The following is a 21289-nucleotide window of genomic DNA, read 5'->3' on the forward strand; positions in this document are numbered from 1 at the left end:
ATCACCCACCAGTTGGCTGAAAACTAACTGCGAACGTCAAGTGTTTATCCAGTCAATGCCAAGAACTCTAAATATTAATGCATCTGATTTTCTAGGATCAAAACATGGAGTGCTACTGATTACTAAGAAACCTGTTTTGAGTGTCCACAGCCCAATCATGACCAAAGAACATAATTTGATCCTGGATGCAGAAAGAGTGAATTAAAATCTTTAATTCTTGCAGAAGGCCACTGATACCCATCCTAGCCATCTCTTCCTCAGTTCTGCTATTTGTTCTTTCCCTTCTGCATTGATGTGGGTGCAACTGGCAGCATGTAAATCTTGATGACCTACTGTTGTGTTAAAAATATGTGTTTAAAAAGTAAAGCAGGATTTCCAGAAAAACTGCTCTTTCGGAGATTTACAAAGTCCTGAAAAATAGATTACCTTGATCAGCTCCTTCTGCCTATTTATTCTGTGCACAGTTCAGCAAACATCGGCTAAGACAGAATTAGTGCACCACATATTATTTCATTAAGAATCATATTCTCATTTTCTCACGCTACACCTGGGAGAAAATCTCACTTTTATAAAAGGGACCAGTTGTGCACATCTGAATTTTTGTGCACAAGGGAAAAAGCAAATCACATGCACAGTTTTATTTGAGAAAATAAGAAATATGCTGAGTATTTTAAGAGGATCTATTTGTGTGAACAGTCTTTTGTGTTAATAGGAATTTAAGGCAAAAAGCTAAATTTTCTATTTGCAAATATATAGATATAGCAACAGTTTTTATTAACTAGTTGATGCCAAGTGTCCTTGTTACACAACACAATAATAAAGTGTTGAATCAAAATCATCATCAGGTTTGCTTTGTAGCAGTGGTTCAAGTTTACAGTAATAAAGAAAATAGCTTAACGACATCAAATTTCTGCTAGTTAAACACCTGCAAAAGTAATTATTTTGCTGGATTTGTCAATTCATAAATCTTATGAGATAATATTGTACAATAATGAATGAAAACAATTTATGTACTGTTCAATTCATTGTTTTCTATAGTAAACATGAAGGATCCTTATTATAAATGCTTACAATTTAACAATTTATGGCTTTTTGAAACAATTTGTATCAAGTGAATATATAGGTTATCTTATTCCAAGAGTTGAATTTTATGTGGAGTGAAGGTTAAAATTATTGTGTTTCTGCTGTGATGACTGTATTCAGCATTTTGATGTGAAAAATCCTACATCAGTGTCACCTGGCTAAATAATCAGGCAGTGTTATGCAGTCATCCTATTTTCTTTCACTCTTTATTAACAGCCATCTTGGCTCTCTTTCTTTCCTAATTGGAACATCATACAGCCTTGGCAGTTGTACTATTCAATAGAATGATTAATTTTTCCTGACTGTTCTGAGCTCAATTGACCTGTTTTGACCCGTTTGTCACTGATCGTAACCTGACAGGCGCTAGCAGCCTCCAACGATTATGGCTTTTGAGATTAATCTGACGCTGTTTTATCCTACTACAGCTCATCACATGAGGAAACTGGGGCCAGTCATCCTCTCTATGGCCATGGCGTGTGTAAATGGCCTGGATGTGAAAGTATTTGTGAAGATTTTGGACAGTTTTTGAAGTAAGTTTATCACATAAAGTCAGTAAGACAATTGCTAATCATTGTTCACCTATTAAGAGCATTAAAAACATAAACATAACCATGCAAGTTGTCTCTGCCTTTAATTTAAATTAACCCTTTGAAGTCTGCATTAATGAGGCTATACCACATAGAAATAAAACCTTAAAATTACTTATTTTCCAGTGATGTTCCCATACATGTATATTCAATATGGTCTGAACTTTTTCTTGTAGGTTTTAATCATTCAGGATATGATTTGTGAAGAAGACAATGTTTCTTTAAAATTTCAAAAGTTGTTCATCCTTGAGCTGCAAACTAAACCTGCCAGCAGGTGATTATTGAAATGTATAAGTGGAAGTACAAATTTAAAAACTGCCCACTGTTCTGAAAATAGACAGTATAATTAAAATTAGTGTAAAATTACAACAACTTGGGAGACAGAGTCCTCCTGGATGGTTCAATCTTGTTCCCTTCATCTCATAAAGGCTTTAGGCAGTTTGTATAGATGAATAACTTCACAATTTGAGAATCCCTTGTTGTCATGGTGCAACTAACAGGGTGAATGAACTGTTCATGCTCCATCAACAATTTAGTTAATTAGCTCATTTGTAATTTCTTTGCTTTGTTGCCAGGATGTTAGCTGAAACATCAAAGAAGATGTGTTTACAGTACTATAGATTACAGGGTATTGCAAAACAGTTCAGCATCAAGAAAGACATGCCAGAAAAAGGATTTGATCCCAAAATATGATGCAAATATAATGGCCAAGGAAAAAGATGACGTTATGTAGTCTTATCATTATCAGTTTCTTAGCTACTACTATATTCTATTGCAAGTGTGCAATCTAGAAAAAGTAGATTTAGATATTGTCACATATTAGGCAGTATTTTGGAGTATTTGTTGAGTAAATTGTCCCAAAAACCTAATGTGAGAGTGAAAAAGTCAAGTATTAAACCATATTATGTTGCTTGATTGTGATGATCCATTTTGCATTAACCCTAAAAGCTCTGGCCACAATATTTTATGTATGGATTCCAGCTATTCTGATTCATCAAGATAAGGGTTAAAACATGATCTGGCTTTTTAAAAGTGCAATGAGGAGAAAATAAAATAATGACAAATGAATAGACATAAAAAGATAATTAAATCCAAATTTAATGCATTTATGAAGTAGATGTTTGCATTATTAAAGCTGCATCAAAATTTGTAATGTGTACTTACACATCAGAAATCAGTTGTCTAAAAGAGTGTGATCTGGGAATATTAAGAATCATAAATAACCCACCCCATTTGTGTTTTGTAGCAATGATTTAGAAAAATGCTTTTTGGTATCCTCAGAGCACTTTGTTCTGTCATTGCAAATAGACTTGTGTATAAAATTCAGAAATACTGTTGGACTAAATATGGGTACTTTGATCTTCAGATGGTGACCCACTTCTAGCAGATATGTTATAATATTAACATTAATGCACAATATGGGATATTGACAATTACATTTTTTTCTTTGCGGCAGATTTAGCTTTCTATTAAATGCTTCTTAGTTAAGAGACAAACTGTTTTCCAATCCATTAACTTTATAGTGAAAAACAGAATTAAAGGCTGCAGCTTCCCATGCATGTTATATGTAACTCAGAATAGCAGTTAAGTCATTAAGGTGGTTGGGCCTTAGAGTATTCCTAATCTAAGCGCATATCCTCATAAAAGGAAAGAGAAAGCACCGTACTGGTTTGCAATAGAGTTAATGCAAGTATACTGTACTACAATAAAAAATTAATAAAGCATGCTTGCCATTGGAATGAAAGACTATCCAGGCCAATGTTGTGGATTCAGATAGTTGACTGATGGAAATTTCTAAGGGAATCCTGTCTGGGTGCTGAAGTGGAACTTCTCTTAACTAAAAAGCAGTTTACAGTTTTTCTTTTAAAAGCCAGTTACACAGAAGTATTTGGAAAGGGATTACAGTAGAAAACACAGTGCTGCTGTCTTTCTTTTCTGATAATGGAAAGGATTTTGAGTGAAGTGAAGAATAACATCTGAGGAATTGAATGTATTTTTATCTTTAAATTTCTGAGGTGGTGTATTTGCTGGCTAGTGTATTAAGTGAACATACGTTACAAACTGAATCATTCATAAAGCTCGGTAATTTAGTTTTAGTTTAGTTTAATGATCTCATTAAAGTCACTAGACTCATTAATATTATAGTTTTTTTGTGTAAACATTTAACAGCTGCAAAAGTGTAATTATCAAAAATACTCTGGATTTATTCAATATTTTTGGATATATTTTACACTGATAGGAATCGTGGCGCAGAGCTGTTTATCACCCCATGGTGTGACAAGATCATTTTTATGGTTACTAAATTATATCATTCCTAAGAGAGACAGAAAGAACTTATGATAAAGTCTCAGTTGAGACTAAGCAAAGTATTTACCAGAGAGTCCTGCTAACAGTTAAGTAATAAACATCTGTTCAAGTTAGACATTGCCAAAAGCTTGCTTATACACATTCTTGATTCCCTGTGTAAAAAGGTGAAGACAGAAGTTAACTATTTTGCAGATCACCTAGAAAGAGTCAGTAGATTCATAATAACATTTAGCAGTACACCTTCATTACTGTCTTATAAATGCTGGATGAGATGTATTCTGAAGTGACAGAACTTGGAAAGTTTGGTGGTTTGGTGCATTTTGTCTACAAACATAATCACCATTTCGATGGTTGCTGAATTTTATTTTGTGTAATGTAGTTATTTTTATAAACAAAGGATCAGAAAGATGCACTATAAAGCATGTCAGTTAAAAGAGGTCTCTATTTTTTAACCTGTATGTAACTGACTGTCAAAAATTGATACACTGTACAAAGAATGATGGTGTTTTAATCTTATGAAGATAACATTGTTAGTGTCAGAAGAATCTTTTTATGCCAAAGGAGATGTATCAGTGAGAACACCACTGTTCAAGGATAAGTATAAAGGAAAAAAAATCTTTCCTTTGAAGACTTGCCGGCTTAGAATGACATCTTCATCAACCATAACTGACCAGAATCTATACTTAGATTATAAACCAAGCTGGTTATATATAAATTAAACATGAAATAAAGGGACTAGTGTATGTGTTGTGTACTATTTGTGCTTGATTCAATACAATGTGTGCAATATTGTATTCTGTTAACATTTAAGTACCAGGAAAATTCAGTCAGCTGGACATCGCTATTAAATATCAGTATACATGGCCCAAAAGAGCAAAAGTCTTTGCTATATTCGGAGTTGTGCTGAAAAGATTTATGAACTAATCGAGCTTGGTGAAAAGTCAAACAATACTTATCATAGCAGCTATGTAAAATGTGATATGGAAGATGACTGCATGTACTTTGGGTTCTAAATATTGCAACCCGCATAAACAGTGCAGCGAAGAATTTTCTTCACAGAAATTTCACAGCTGAAAATATTTACTTTGTAAGAGTGTGCACAATGGATCTATTAATGAAATTGTCTTGTTTGCCAGCTTTTGTGCACTTGTCAGATTCTAATCTAATGTGTTGCTCTGGCAGGTTTCCAACTGCTTTGAATTAAAATACATGCTGTTAAAAAGAAAGTACAGATTATTCTGCTGATTTTATGAGGTTCTGGTCTACCAGTGGCATGTTTCAAGCTAGCTGAAAATCAAAATAATTGGAATTCGAGAAACTGAATACATCCTTGATTTTACTTTGACCATGTTTACATCACAATTCATGGGTCAATTCATGGATATTGTCCAATGTTTTTGGTGATGGTGCCACATACAGCATCATGGAATTAAATAAAGTTTGAGCAATAAATGCAAATAAATTTAATTCTCATGTAAATGGGCACAAATAGAGCTGGAAGTGCAAGAAAAGTATCTTTTAGAAAACATGACTAACTACAGTGAAATCTTCACCTAAAAACAATTTTTGATAGTTGTAGTGTTTGGAATATATTGCCACTTACATTATATTGTAACTGGCATGAATGTGTGCATTAAATTATGATAATATAGTTCCTATATTAATCAATCACAACTTCAACTGTAGATTCTGTTTATCAAGGCCAATTATAATTTTCAAAGGCAACTTACATGAATTTTTTGCTTCAATCCACAAAAAATGTTTTTATTAATAATATAAGTAAGTTGAGATACTAATCATATTCAAGTTTCACACTTAAGCATCAGGTCTAGCTAAATCAAGCATCTAGCGAACAGCTTTCACACTCTTTTACTGAATGGTAGACAACCACATCATTTATTCCATTTTGAAAACAAAAATCAATATACCTATAAAGTGACCCATAAATTAGAGCTGGCTCATGGAATGTTTGTACAGTGCTGGTTTTTTGAAGGCACCCTTTGCATTTTTCCTTCACCTCTGTATTTGAACTAGAGTCACTGTAAGAGGCTCATTAGGGGACATTAGGGACTGGAGCTAACCAGAATTCCAGGGCCTGCTTTCCTCTTATTAATGCATAGCAAAGTAGGATGCACTTAAATATTTCATAGGCATTCAGTAATTTGTGTGTAATCGCCTTGTTAGCAGACCAGTAGAAGTAGAACGGGTCTGTGAAATGGTGTTAGAGATTGCATGGGTAATTTATAGACCTTTGACATTAGAAATAGCTGTTATTGGAGACTGGAATGAAGCTGTGAAATAGAACTGGCAATAAGTAGAAAACTTAATAAAGGTTTTGTAACAAGCATCTATGGGGATAACAACCCACATGGTCGTTTTGAAGCAGCTATAATTTATGACATATGCAATATATCAAGTGCATACGATAGCATTATGGAGTATTGAAATGAAAAGGGTATTTGCAACATTAGGTCCAACTTCCTGCTAGGGATGTGATTAAATGATTAATGAAATGTCCCTTTGCATATGCATTTTGAAACAGCAATTAAACACAGACTGAGAAAAATCCACCAATCCTATCATTTTTCAGCTTATCTCATTCTTGTTATATAAATCACAGAGAATTTGTGAGGAGCAATATGTCTTACCTGAAATGGTTACTAAAGCATGAAAGAGAGTCATCATTTCTGTATAAAATAATCATAAATAAATAGATTAATAATTTAAACCTATGAAAGATCTCTTGATTTATTACTGTGGCAGTTTATTTATACCTTTTCTCTGGTTGTGTCCAATTTCTCTAGTATGATTGGCATAATTAAATATGAGATTGAATAGACACCATTATTTTGCTCATTGCTGGTAAACAATAGCATGAAAGAAAGACAGCAGATGTAGCAGAAAAAAAATGCATGGAATATTGTAAGTGTTCATTGATCTGCCGAGTTTATTCTTTAAATAATAAGAGGGCTGCAAGCTAGCCTATAATTAACGAAAGGAAAGTGGCAGCTTTGGCATTTCCAAACTCTGTGTCCTTCTAAGGGTGCTTTTTGAATTTGTCATCAAAATAATTCCGACAGAGAAGCATTGTCTCATAACTTTAGAAAGATCTTTCTTTTTTATTTTCATTTGGTATATTGAAGGCTTGCTTTAGGATATAAATTTTCTAATTCCAATTTAAATTTGAACCAGGACAAATACCGACTATGGCGTAGCATTGCCACTATTTGCAGCTTTATTCTATGGAGTGATGTTAATAAACATGAGCAGATGCCATCTTTATGTGGTCTAGGTTGATGACAGTGCTGTTAACAATTTTCATGGATACAGTAGTTACAAAGCTGCAATGGTATCGTACTGTAGCTAAGTTTTCTACAGTTGCTGTAGTGTAGTTGAAGGACATTTTTGCTTTATTATATTTTAATTATTTATTAAGTTTCCCATATCTAGCAAATGTCAAGGACTGCATATTTGCTAAATATGTTAATTTAACAAAATTAAATTATTTGAAACGAAAGATTCATGTCTATATCCATCCTCCTCCTTTGCTAGGGATAGAGTTATATGACCATTATTAATAAGTGAAGCTTGAAAGTGGGTATTGGCATTCAGGAGTATAAGTGGGCAATCCTTTCCCATCCAGATGCCTACACTTTCAGAAGTGTTTATTTTGATCAGAAGCGAGAACCTTAGCCGATTTTCTGCTCCCTAACCCAGAGTTGCTGAGGCCAATTATAAACTTGGGATGAAATCAGTTCATGCAACATGGACCAAGGATTGATTCTTAGTCTGTATGGCTCAGCTGTTTATTGGTTAAACCACTGGGGGAACATCATTCCTTAAAAATAAATAAATCCTGAAATGTGCCACAACCTATGAAATCATAACATGAGTGTACAAATTCTAGTAGCTGGAGATAATAGTTCTAAACTCTGTTGAAAGGACTAGAATAATTATAATAACAATATCTTGAAAGGTTGCATTTTGATTCTAATTTAATTTTTTCTCGATCAAATCTATTTGCTTAGAGGTTTTATTCAGTTTTCTTTATCTTCTCAGTTCGTTGTTTTGTTTGATAATGCTCCTGTGAAGTGCCTTGGGACATTTTATTATATTAAGGTGCTATATAAATGCAAGCTGCTGTTATTCCATTCCATGGTATTTGCATATTTCTTTCACAGCCCGTATCTTTACTTATTCTTGGTGTTTCCTATCCAAAAAGATCTCTTGTTTCTTCAATTCTTTGAAGATGCTATGGGTTGAATTTTGCCAGGAACAGGAAAGTCTTGCTGCCGGGGATGAAAGCAGGAGGTGACCCTAGTTCAGCCAGTGGCAGGACCTGGAGCAGCATATAGCCAGCAGTGGATAATTAACAGGCTGCCGCCAAAGCTGCCATTTGGCAGCTCACCCGCAAGAACTGCCAGCTCAATGAGGGCTGGCAGCTTGAAAGCTTTAGCAGTGTTCCTGTGGCCAATGCTGAGGCTGCAGCTCCAGGCAGAGGGCACCTCAATGGCAGAGTGCCCTCAAAGAGAGCTGAGTTGGGGTGGGAGATTCCTATTGGACCTCCTGTTTTGCGACACCGCCCATCATCCTTAAATGGATGGCAAGCCCACTCTGGCCATTAATTGGTTAATTTGGGAAAAATCACAGATGAGTGACTTTCCCCATGTAGGTTTCTGATCCTAATTTGAACCTAATGGAGAAGTTCAGAAGTCTGCGGAAAATCCTGCCTAACATTTTCATTGAGGCAACCTTTCAGCTATATGTTTACATGGCAGCTTAGGATATGTTTTAAAGAGCATAACTATGTTTTTTGCATTTGTGAAATGCATTGCTTCTTAGCTGGATATGTCAACTCCACTAAACTTATCACACAGAAGTACTCCAGGTGACATTCTCATTAGGTCAAGAAGCTTTCCTTTCTTATTTATGCCCAGGCTTTTATAATCCTATACAAACAAAATACTGCAGGTGCTGGAAATATGAAATAAAAACAGAAAATGCTGGCAATGCTCAGCAAGTCAGGCAGCATCTGTGAACACCTGTGTCTATCCTTGCTTAATACCTGTTATGTCTAACTCCATGCTGTTCTCATGACCTGAAACATTATTTTTGTTTCTCTCTTCACAGATGCTGCCTGACCTGCTGAGTATGTCTAGCATTTTCTGTTTTTTTTTATTTTATCACACAAACTTGATAGAACTTAACAATTACTTCTTAATTTATCTTGTCTCTATTCCTTTCCACCTGGCAGTGTCCTCCTCCACTAGGGTCTTAGCCCATTTTTCTTTGCAATTTACTGTTGCTAGCTAAAGTATTCAAACAGTTAAGGCAGTAAGCCAGCTTTTAGCTATAGCAGACCTTAACTTAAAACATGAAAAATATTTAAGTAAACTTTGCAATAGCAGATTTTGTCATTTACGTTTGTGTTTCTACATATATTTTCCTTCCAATCATACTAGATTATTTTCATCCAAAACTTTTTCTAACCCTCTTTTTAGGCAACCACTGTGCCAAGTGTTGAGGTATTTTTCAATTCTGAAATACATGTGGAGATAAATATATATCAATCTTATTTGAAAATTATAGATGAAACTGAAAATGCTTGTTTATGTACGATTTTAAGAATCAAATGCAGATTTGAAGTACGGGGAAGAATTGTCTCCCCATCGGGGGGGGGAAGTGCAGGAGCGGGCATGTGCAAGCGCGCCTCCGATCGGCAGCCGCCGCCACCATTTTACGTGGGCGAGCCAATTAAGGCCCGCCCAGCATGACGTCCGCGGGGGGGTGGGGTGTGGGATTCCCTCAGCTGAGAGTGAGCTCTTTTGCGCATGCGCACAAAAGAGCGCACTCATCTCCCTGAGGCTAAGTGCTGCCTCAGGGAGATCAGCACCAAATTTAAAAATGGTGAAGAGGTAAAAATGAAATTTCCCTGACATGGCCCCTCATGTGACACTGTCATGAGTTGGGACATGTCCATCACTTTTAATCAGACATTTATTAAATTTTTAAAAATCCACTCACCCGTGGATGGGGTTTCATGCTTTTCCTGAAGCCTGCCAGGGCTCCCGGCCTGCCCGCCAACCTTAAGGTTGGACGGGCATGTCCATTAATTATTTCAATTTCTTTTTAAATGGCTTCAATTGGCCGTTGACAGGTCGCACAGCTGATTCGGTTGCCCCCACCGACCTGAAAATTGAAATGACGCCGGGTGACATCAGGAGTTCCGCCCAACGTCATCCCGCATCATTTTACGCATCGACGAGTGGGCCCTGCCCCCCCGCTTGGCAACCTAAATACCCTGGCCATGAATTCACAGTTCAAAGTTGCACCCTTTTCTTACTGTCTCTTTAGATTGTCACTGATGATAGGAACATCTTGTTATTGATTTTTAATATACACCAATTTTGTTAGTTTTAAGATTTCAGAAGTTCAGGAAAGGATTAGGGTTATTGTTCATTTTGAGGATAACAAATATTATGGACTAATTGGGCTAAATGCCTTGTTTCCATGTTGCATTTTCTGTGAGACTTTCTGGGATTTCATGTTTCAGTAATTTAAACAAAACTTGGGCCTGAATTTTACCCTGGGTGGGTGTGCACGATTGGTGGGCCCGGTACCGATTGAGAAACAGGCCCCCGACCGTGATTTCAAGCTGCCTGGCCAATTAACGCTTGCCCAGCGTGAAATGCGTCTCCCCAATGGTCGGGAAAGGCCAGGTAGTGGCGGGGGCTGTTGGGCACTGGGTCCAATGGCAACCCGTTGGGCTTTTTAAAAATGGCACAGGCAACTCCTTGAAGGCTGCCAGGGAAAAATTATATATTCTGCAATCTGGAGAGTGAAGCTATGGCCTCAACAGTGGCTGGAGACACCAGGCAGGAGGGCAGGTCAGGTGGGTACACGGATCCCCCCCGTTTTTGGGAGGAGTGCCTCGTGGTTCTGTTGGAGGAGGGGGCTGCCAGGAGGTGGCAGGAGGAGGATACTGCACCAGACAACAAAAGCTTTGGAGGAACTTGAGGTTGTGCCATTGTACAAAAGGTTCAATAAGCTGCTGTGCTTGGAAATGGTGAGTACCATGTTGGCATGGATCAGTGTGGAGAAGTGTTAAGGGGTGGCCACCGCCCCTGTGGAACGCAGGGGTGTTAGAATCTGAGTGCCAAATGTCAATGACACCAGAGCTGGCCAAGGGGCTGAGCCCTGGCTGCTTGGATTGAGTGCCTTGTGGCTCAAGGGCCAAGACTTGGTGTTCCTCAGGTGAGGTTGGCCAGGCTACAATGGCGCTGGTGAAGAGTGGACTATTCAATGCTCTTCTGTCCTTTCAGGAGAAGACAAGCCATAACAGCAGTGTGTACCATCTACAAGATGCACTGCAGGAATTCACCAAGGTTCCTTAGACAGCAACTTCCAAACCCACGGCCACTACCATCTAGAAGGACAAGGGTAGCAGACACATGGGAACACCACCACCTGGAAGTTCCCCTCCAAGTCATTCAGCAGCCTGACTTGGAAATATATCTCCATTCCTTCACTGTTGCTGGGTCAAAATCCTGGAACTCTCTTCCTGACAGCACTGTGGGTGTACCTATAACACAAGGACTGCAGCAGTTCAAGAAGGCAACTCACCACCCTCTTCTCAAGGACAATTAAGGAAGGACAATAAATGCTGGCCCAGCCAGAGAGGCCCACATCCCATGAATGAATAAAAAAAATAAAATAAATAACCACATTGAGACATCACGACAGGCAGAGGGCCCCCAAATCTCCTAATATTGACCAGATTTAAGCAGGACGCCTTGGAGCTGGAGAGCCGCCACGCACCTCGTTCAGCTGGCCATGGAGAGGCTGGGGTGTCAGATGAAGATAAGAGTGCAGTGCACAGAGGTGAGAGTTTCAGATGGTGCAAACATTCTTATGTAGTCTCTTGATTGATGGGAGCCTCAAAACTGGAGTCCCTATTGATCATTGAAAGACAATGGCACCATGGTACAGATCGCCATTGTCTCACCAGGGTGCTTGGCATGCACAGTGACAGTGTGAAGACTAATGACATGTTGTTGTTCTCCCTTAGATTCACCAGCAGGAACTCATTCGCAGGACCCTGAAGAGTCACCCCTGACGCCAGAGGACCGCCTGGCTTCAGCCACACCTGCGTCACTTGCGCTCACTGAGCAGGCACCAGTGCAAATACCAGCACCTTGGTAGATGTTAGATCTCCGGCTAGAATGTCGGTGCACAGTGGTGAGGGCACATCACACTCGCTTGAGGTGCAGGTGGAGACAGAGAGTGCCCAGGGTGCCGGCAGTCGGAAGACTGCTGGAGACCAGGATGATGCTAAGTCAAAGGCAGATAATGAGCCTCTGGAGCCATCCATTAAGCAGCAGATGCTGGACATCTAGCAGGATGTGTGGGAGGATCTGGCAGAGCTTCATGAGGGCATGCATGCCATGGTATCTGTTATGGAGGTGCCCGTGTGGAGCATAAGCGCTGCGTTGTCCCTCATGGTTGAGAGTACTGCTTCCTCCATTGAAAGAGTGGCAACTCTCATCGAGAGGCAGCTCCAGGAACAGAATCGGGGTTCCTTGGGTTGTGCTCGGACCTGCAAGCCTTCACACAGGCAATGACCTCAAGTGGTCAGCGCCAGTGTGGGAAATGAATGAGGCACCCATTATCCCTGCTAGCTGCCCGCCCATCAATGGTGAGGAGGGAAGTCCAGAGCGACCTCATGTTAGTGTATGAGCTACTTCTCATCTCAGCAGGCTCCTCACAGAGCACTCTGGATGATGGCAGCAGCTCCTCCGCCCCTCTGCCAGTGAACATGGCATCTGAGGAGGCTATGTTGACTGGGGAGATGCCAGTCATGGCACTGGCTGCTCACTCCCTGGCGGGGCCAGCACAGGCTTTTTTTTGGTACGGATTACACCAAATGGATATGAATGGCTCTGAACTTTATTTCACAGGCACTGAATTGACTTTGGGTTCAAATGAAAGGGTCATTTCAGACATCCGGGATGGTGGCAGAATCCCTGCCATGAGGTGGAAGCAGATCTTTGGCACCCTAGCTGAAGGACCATTAGATCAAGGCATCCCTGGTGTCCCTGCCACCCTGAAGGATACAGAGGTCTGCCTCCATGTCCTCACCAGGCTCCTCTTCTGATGGAGCTGCATCAAGATCCTCTTCCTCCAGTGGGCATCCCTCCCTCACCACTGCCAGATTATGGAGAGCGCAGCATACAACCACTATCAGTGACACCCACTCTGGGGGTTATTTTAGTGCTCCCCTCCCGAAAGGTCCAGGCATTGGAAGCCCATCTTCGGAAGACCTATGGTCCTCTCTATCATTGCCCTTGTGGAGATATGACTCCTATTATAACGCTGCTCTGCCTCTGTGGCGAAGAGGCATCATAAGCCACTTTTTCAACAGATAGCCCTTGTCAACCAACAGCCATCCATCCGGTCATATTGGAGCACTGAATAGCCTCGGTACCTGGGAGTGTCTAAGGACATAAGCGTCATGGGAGTTGCCAGACTTCCAGAATCTGCATCTTGTGGTCACACGCTATCTGAACGTTTATTGAGTGGAAGCCCTCCCAGTTGATGTAGGCATCCGGCTGACCCACTGGCGCCTTGATGGCCACATGTGTGCAGTCAATTGGATATGGGGGAACCCAGCAAATGCTGCAAACCCTCTGGCTCACTCAGCCTGGCTGGCCTCGGCCATACAGAAATGAATAACTGTCATTAACCACCTGAACAGAGCTTCTGCCACCAGCTTAACACAACTGTGGACAGCTGATTGGGCCACTCCACTGACCCCTGGAAAGAACCAGAGACACAGAAGTTGAGGGCCACTGTGACCTTCAGCGTCACTGGCATGGAGTTTCAACCCACACAGTTGGAGGTGATCTCAGGCCCTACCATCTCATAAATGGAGATCACAGTCTCCCTGGAGAGGTGGAGCCTCCTCGACATTGCACCTTGGACATAATGGGATAGCTACATCTCCGCCTGTAAACCCTGGCAGCAGGACTGTGACGTCTTCTGTGGCCCCTTCCACTTGTGCCTGTGTCTCTCCTCCCACAGTTTGCTCCCCTGGAAGCTGCACTGGGACACCTGGCCTCCTTTCCCTTCTGCCCTTCTCTTCTTCCTCAGAGGAGGTGCCTCAGGCGGAGAGCACAATCCCCATTACCAGGGTTACAGAAGGCTTACTGATTCACACAGTCAAAATCCTCCAGGAGCTTTGGAGACATCGGTGAGTCCTGAAACGAAGCCTGGAAATACAAAGAATGAAGCTCGGAACTGAGATGAAGCTGTCAAGTTCAAATAAACAACCAGCAGCAAACTATCTCCTGAATTCCTCACTCCTCACAATGGCAATGCTGCTGATTCTTTTTATCCCGTCCTTGGATGAAGTTTTGCAAAATATCGGCTGTCTGCTTGCCCATTTTGCCCATGCAACGAGTGTGAAATTGCGCAAGCAATGTAAAATCTGGATCAATTGGGTTTTTAATGGCCTTAAGTGGCCTTTTAATTGGCGTGCATAGCTCCAACACCAACATGCGCCCACTGACCTGAAGATTGCTCGCGTACAAGACGCTTGCCCGATGTCTTCTCATGCGATTTGATGCCCAATCGGGTCTGGCACGCGCCCACCCACGAGGCATAAAATTCTGCCCTTGAAATCCAGGTGATCATTACATGGTGACTTAAGGGATAAAGTTGTCACTTGTATTTTAATTAAATTCCCTGTATGTAACACTCAACACAAATCTATAATCTAAGGGAAAGTCCGGAAGCCTTACTGATACAGAGGTGAAATTATATTCGTTAGTACAGTTGCGACCTCAAATTGCTTCTACCTTGCTGATACCAATTGCTGGGATCAGACAAATTGAGACAGTGGGCGAGATTTTAACTCATTCAAAACTCATCCAGTTGCACAAGAGTTAAAATCCAATCCAGTGGATTAATGAGAAAGCATTTCAATTGAAAAGTAATGACTCTAAAATTAAAACAAGTTAACCCTTTTCTTAAAAGCTGTATGACCAAATGTGGAAAAAATGTAAACAACTTGCATGAGCTTTTGTAAAATAGACCTAGAAACATTGATACTCACACTTCATAAAAAGGGAAAGCTAATATGGAACAGCAATTTTACGAGCAGCAGGGGAGGCATCGGGCAGATCGCTCACCCGGGGCCCTATTGAGGCTCTTAACCGTCACTCAGTATAATGGACGAGGCTGGAACTCAATGTGCAGCCTAGCAGGTTTAACCCTGCAGACTGCTGGCCAGTTAAAGGGGTGGAGGCATGCCTCTTGCCAGGCCTGCGGTGCCACAGTTTTGCCTCTCCATATCCACTCTGCCCCCTACCCTGCTCAACATGCTCCCCATCACCCCCCCACACCAGGGCCTATCAATCTGGTCCCAGCAAGATCCCAGACATACCTGAATGTCCAGGTCCAAGGCAGATGCCCACCTCTTTGGCCTACCTGCAGCACCAGCAGTGGCCAGCACTCCTGCTGGCGCTGTGGGTATGCAGAGCTGCTGGCCTCCAGTTGGCCAGTAGTCCTACAAGGATAGACTCCCACCCTGGAGATGGACTAATTAAAGGGCCAACACGTGAATAATTAAAGTGGGGCAAGCCAGCCAAGTGGATGCAGGCTTGCCCCCAAATTTTATGCTGGTCTTTGGGGAGCCCGCCGTCAGTGTATAGTCCAGAGCCCAAAGTTTAGCAGAATTTGTCTCCTTTAGTCTTTTCTGAAAGATCTGATGAAATTCATGGCTATATTTAAGTATTCATGATGTCCACTGCTCAGTCCGTAAAATGTTTATATTGGATTTATTTTCTAATGCACTAAGTCTGATTTGGTACTGTTGCGATCATGGGGACACATTGCGTGAAATTGCTAAGTATGTGGTTACTATTTTGTATACACTAAAATTATTGGGTGGAGGGTCAAGACTGTTGCCCCTGCGATTTCCAACAGCGCACTCTCTGAAGTACCACCCCTTCCTGCGAGCATAGAATCAGCCATACTGTGTTTGCGTTCCTTAAAATAGCTGAAATGTGTAACAGTCTTAGTTAAAACTACAGTCAGTCATAACTTTGGAAAATTCTTAAAAGGGACAAATTTGCTGTGCCATTGGGTAAGAATGGAGGAGTGAAACTAACTGGATAGCTCCTTCTAATGGCCTCCTTCTGTGCTGTTAAGATTCTATGATTTATTTTTTTCTGTCAATAGACTATGATTTTATAAAAAAAACCTTTGTCTATTTGTTTATTGTCTTTTCTGGCTGTTGCTGATCTAATCTTGTTTGTGTGAAGGTCTGGACAATGGACTTTTATGTATATAATATAGCAAAAATGCCAATTGAAAATTAAAGCTGTTAGAATTAAAGCTGACCCACTGACAATTTCTTGTGATATCATATTGTGTACCGTCTGACTGTAACATTGCTTATTCCGATGTCTAATACAGTTTCAAAAATAGCTATTGTAGTATACTAAAATGCCTGATATATATTTGCTACTTGCAGGCACCTTAATAATGAACATGCGTTAGATGACAGGAGTACTGCACAGTGTCGGGTCCAGATGCAAGTTGTGCAGCAGTTGGAGATACAGGTAAATTGGATTTAGTATTTTGTACACAATAAGCATATCAAAATAAACATGTTGGGGCTAAATTGAGTAACCCCGAAAATGGGTGCAGGATCACAATATGTGAATAACCTGCACCCATGCAGTATAATGCAGGCAACAATCCCAACTTCATGTTGCCTGCTCATTTGAATGATTACTGCGTGCAGCCAATGCTAACCATGCTGGTTATTGGCTGCATGCATCAGCAGGAGGCTCAAATTTGTAACTTGCTAGCAGCAGTAAAACTACTCTGCACTACTTAGAGCTAGATTGCATCTCTTAAAAGGGAAGTGCATTGTGGTTGGAGGTGCTGAGAGTTGTGAGGGAAGGGAGTCTGACCTAGGAATTTGTGAAGAATGGCAAACATAGGAGAGAGCAGACTATAAGCTTTTTGAATGCTGCACTGGAGATCTTGGTGGAGGAATGGAAAGTAGGATCGATGCTATGTATACACGGAGGGGGAGGGGGCGCTAGGAGCCCCTCCAGACACAAAGCCAAGAGGAAGTGAGAGAAGATGGGGGTCAATGCCAGGAATCAAACACCAAGGACAATGCTGCAAGAAGTTCATTGACCTCACACAAGTGAACAAGGTCAGTGAATGCATCTTCACAAGCCAGTTGGACAACTACCCTTAAACACTGCTCAAATCACCACACCCCCTCCATCACTCACCTCCCAAAAATCTCTATTAATCAGGCCTCATACCTAACATTCATATGATTGACTTTACCTTCACATACTTAACACTACTGCAAGCCTCGCACCCACATCTTACAGCTTGCACACACTGTCAGCTATTCAACCATGACAGCCATATCAGATTGCATGTTACTTGCTGACACACTTCCTCTCTTTCACAGGACAAAGTAGTGCACGACCGGAGGCAGCAGGGGCTAACCACATGGGGACTGGTGCATCTGCATATCCCAACCCCCATGGAGGAGATGGACATTAGGATGCCCGTTGCTGAGGCTGTGGCCGCTGGTGGATCTGAAACCATTGAAGATGATGGTGTCCTCATACCTAATCCTCCTTCCCATATCCCGCCTTCCCCATCATCCCACATTCCCTACTGACTTAAAAACTGCAGATGATGTAAGCATGCACCGTTTATTTTCCCCCGCTCCCCTCATCATAACCCTGCCCTCATGCCTTTTACCTTTCAGATACCCCAGAGGTGCAACTTGGCCAGGCAGTGGAGTAACACCAAGAAGAAGGATGAAGACACAGCAGCCACCATCTTACATACAAACACTGGGCTGCAGCCAGGGCAGGGGGGCAAGAATGGCACAGGTGCCAAATCACAGTAGGGTGCTGCAGAGAATTCAGATGAGCACTTCAATGGGGAAGCCTACATAAGTATGCTGATGGTTATACAGAACAAAATGCTTAATATATTGGGAAGCCTGTCAGAAAGGTTGACCTGTGGTTAATGCCAAGGAGTGTGGAGGAGGCCAGTACCAGCTTGGCACAGGACTTTCCACAGTACTTGTGCCCACCCTTTCCAAAATTGAAGTGGTGGCCAACTCCGTTTGCACACGATGACACAGCTTTTGATGGCTGACATTGAAGCTCTATTGCAGCACAAACAACAGCCACCCAACATCTGAGTGCTGCAGTAGAAGCTCGGACTGCTGTCATGCAATATCAGACTGTTGATATCATGGCTGGGTATTACAGTGTACAAAGGAGCTTGCAGAGTGTCACAGCAGTCCAGCAGCTTGTCCTTAAACACATTACTAGGATTATTGAGGCGCCATTCCAGGGAATGGCAGTGGAGTGCAATCCTGGTGACCTCTCTCAGGAAGACAACATTCCTCCCACCCCTCCCACTCCACCAATGACCATCTTGTTGCCTGTCAGCCAGCCCAGCTTGCTGTCTCCCATGCTGAGAGGGCACAGACCACGGCCAGGTCTTCTAGACTCATAGCTGCTCAAGATTGTCCAGCAGGGCCATCTACAGTCTCCCCCACTGAAATTCAGCAACCTTCCAACAGCCATACTGCAGACATTGGAATAGCACTTCAGAGGAGCATTAGGACAGGTAAAGGCACATCGAGCCAGGCACTAAGGAAATGCATACAATTGATTAGTTAACTTTTGTATACAATATGGCATGATCTCATTTTTAAAAATTGGTTTAGAATATTTATATTTTGTTGTCAATTATTTTGCACTGCGGCCAAGCAGAGGTTGGGATGGTCAGTGATAGAGGGAAAATATGCAGTTGGGACTGTTGATGGACAGGAAAATGGGGTTGAGACTATTGGTATCACACTTGGATCAATTCTTCACTGCCGGTCAGACCAGAATAGGGCTGTCTAGATTAGTTCCTCCCTTCCTGTTCCTCCTTATTGTCATTTTCTTCCTCCGCCTCATGCTTCAACTCCTCATGCTCCTGCTTCTTCTGTGTCTCCTTATGTTCCTGCTCCTTCTCCTCCTCCTCAAGATCTTGTTCCTCAGTGCTTGCCTTATTGCAAGTGTCAAGATTGCCCCACATGATTGTAAGGCTGTGCAGTGTGCAGCAGGCCACTACAAACCTTGACCCCTGCTGTGCTGAGTACTGCAGGGCTCCTCCAGAGTGATCCAGACAGTGGAAACTTTGAATATACCAGTGGCAGTTGTATCACACTTTATCGGCAGCTTGGCTTTCATTGTGTGCTTGATGTGCACACGTGCGTCCTTTGAACTCCAGAATCATCTGGTCAGCAGATAGCCCTTGTCTTGTGATAACCACCCTTTGGTTTGTCATAGTGCCTAAATGCAGTTGGCACAGCAGACTATTGTAAAATGAAGGCAACATGACTATTGCCAGGATATTGCATGATTTACTGCCTATGGTCAGCTGGACTGTGAAGGAGTGAAATCCATTTCATTTCTGATATAGGGCAGAGTTGACATGCGTTGCCCACAAAACAATGTGCATGCAGTCAATGGCGCCATGCGCCATGGAGAAACCTGAAACCCTAGCAAAGCTGCATGCTCAATCTACCTGCCTGTCTTGGCAGGAAGGAATGAAATGTAGTTAGCTCTCATTAAATACAGCACCTTAATGAGCTCCCATATGTAACACTGGACAACAAACTCTGAGATGTTACAAATATCTCCAGCTCCGGCCTGGAAGGAACCAGACACATAAAAGTTCATGGACAAAGTCACCTTCACAGTCACTGGCAATCCAGTCATTGCTCTGTTCTGAGGCTGCAGTTGTGGCTGCAACAGGTGGCAGATTTCAGTGAGGACAGCTTTGCAGAAGCACAGATGTTACACACATTGTTCTTTGCTGAGGTTCAGGAGGAGAATTGCTCCCTGAACACTCTGGCCAGATATGGCCTACTACTAGATCCCTTCTCCCCCACCTGTCCTCTCTCTTCCTGCTTGTGCTGCTTGGTGTGGCCTTAGAAATGTGAATAAATTAATGGTTAAGATTGCAGATTGAAAAGTGGATTAATTATCAATTTAATAAGTAGATAACAAAGTACTGAAGAATTACTTTGAAAGTAATTCCCAGCTTCATTTTTTTAAAATCCCTTCTTTAAATCTCTATTGATGCATCATTCAACAGCCAAGAAAGCAGGCAAATAACCTTCTAGCAGGTGTCTAGCCAACTAAGTAATAGTGTTTGACAGTTTCTTTCTTCCTCCTATGGAGGAAGTTACCTCACCTCTCTTTTCAAACCTCAGTGAAGGGGACCAGTTAGCTCAGTTGGCTAGAAGGCTAAAGTGTGGCTCAGAATAACACCAGTAGCGTGGATTTGATTCCCATTCTGGCTGGGGTAGTCTTGGGATCTGCATCCTCATTCTGCCCCTGAGAGTGGAAGGCAATGGCAAATCATCACTGACAAAGAAACTGCTAAGAAATAGCTCAGGATGAAGCAACAGCAAACAATGAGTCAAGGACCTGCTTTCAGGCAGAGTGCACATACCATACCTCTGAGATATAGTGTGTTGATATACCAGTGGATTGCCCGAGGACCTTTATATTAAGCAAAATGGTACATTAACCAAGTTTGGTTTTTTTAATTACTGTAAGTTTATAAAAACTTTAACTTAGTAATATATTTGAAATTTGGGGATTTTAAAAAGTAAGATAGAGCAATTTTAAATAACTGTCTAGCAAATGATTTTCAAACAGATGGAAACAATTGTCACCCAATGATCCTCCTTTCAAAGTGATCAATTAATAGCTTTGCCTTTGGATGACTGACTCATAGAAGCAATCTACAGAAGTAAAGTCCATCAATTGTAATGAGACCCAGTGCAGTGTGGACTTAGACTATGACGGTGATCAGTGCTTCGCATTGCCTGGTCTCTGTCATTCGATTGAATTAGATTGATGATGGCAGATTGCTAGGGGCAGTATCTGGACCTCAGAGGGAAAGAATGAAGCGTGCAGATGATCCTGGCAGGCACAATGCTTTGAGAACCCTTCACCTCTTCACAGCTGCTGGCATTAGTCCATTCCTAACAGTGTCCACAGGACTTTTATCAGAACACCAAGGGCCCACTTATTTGTGTTCTTAGTAACTTGTTACTGTCACAATAGCCATGACCTAAATACTCCTATTAATAAAAAGATGAAGTGTTATTTGTTTTTCTGTGACCTTTTAACACAAGGGAGACTTCCAAATGATGGGTACTTCTTAAGCTGGTTTTCCTTTAAGAAAAGTCA

General features: G+C 41.5%; 1 protein-coding gene across 4 annotated transcripts in view; it reads left to right on the forward strand.

Moving 5' to 3' along the window:
- Positions 1 to 21289, forward strand: part of foxp2 (forkhead box P2) — a 920115-nt gene that overhangs the window by 840485 nt on the left and 58341 nt on the right. For all 4 annotated transcript variants that reach the window (XM_041215859.1, XM_041215860.1, XM_041215861.1 and 1 more), the window contains 2 exons: positions 1509 to 1613; positions 16513 to 16600. In XM_041215859.1, the coding sequence (XP_041071793.1) occupies positions 1509 to 1613; positions 16513 to 16600 (193 nt within the window). The remainder of the gene's footprint in view (positions 1 to 1508; positions 1614 to 16512; positions 16601 to 21289) is intronic.

The sequence above is a fragment of the Carcharodon carcharias genome, chromosome 21 (assembly GCF_017639515.1).
Source record: "Carcharodon carcharias isolate sCarCar2 chromosome 21, sCarCar2.pri, whole genome shotgun sequence".
NCBI lineage: Eukaryota > Metazoa > Chordata > Chondrichthyes > Lamniformes > Lamnidae > Carcharodon > Carcharodon carcharias.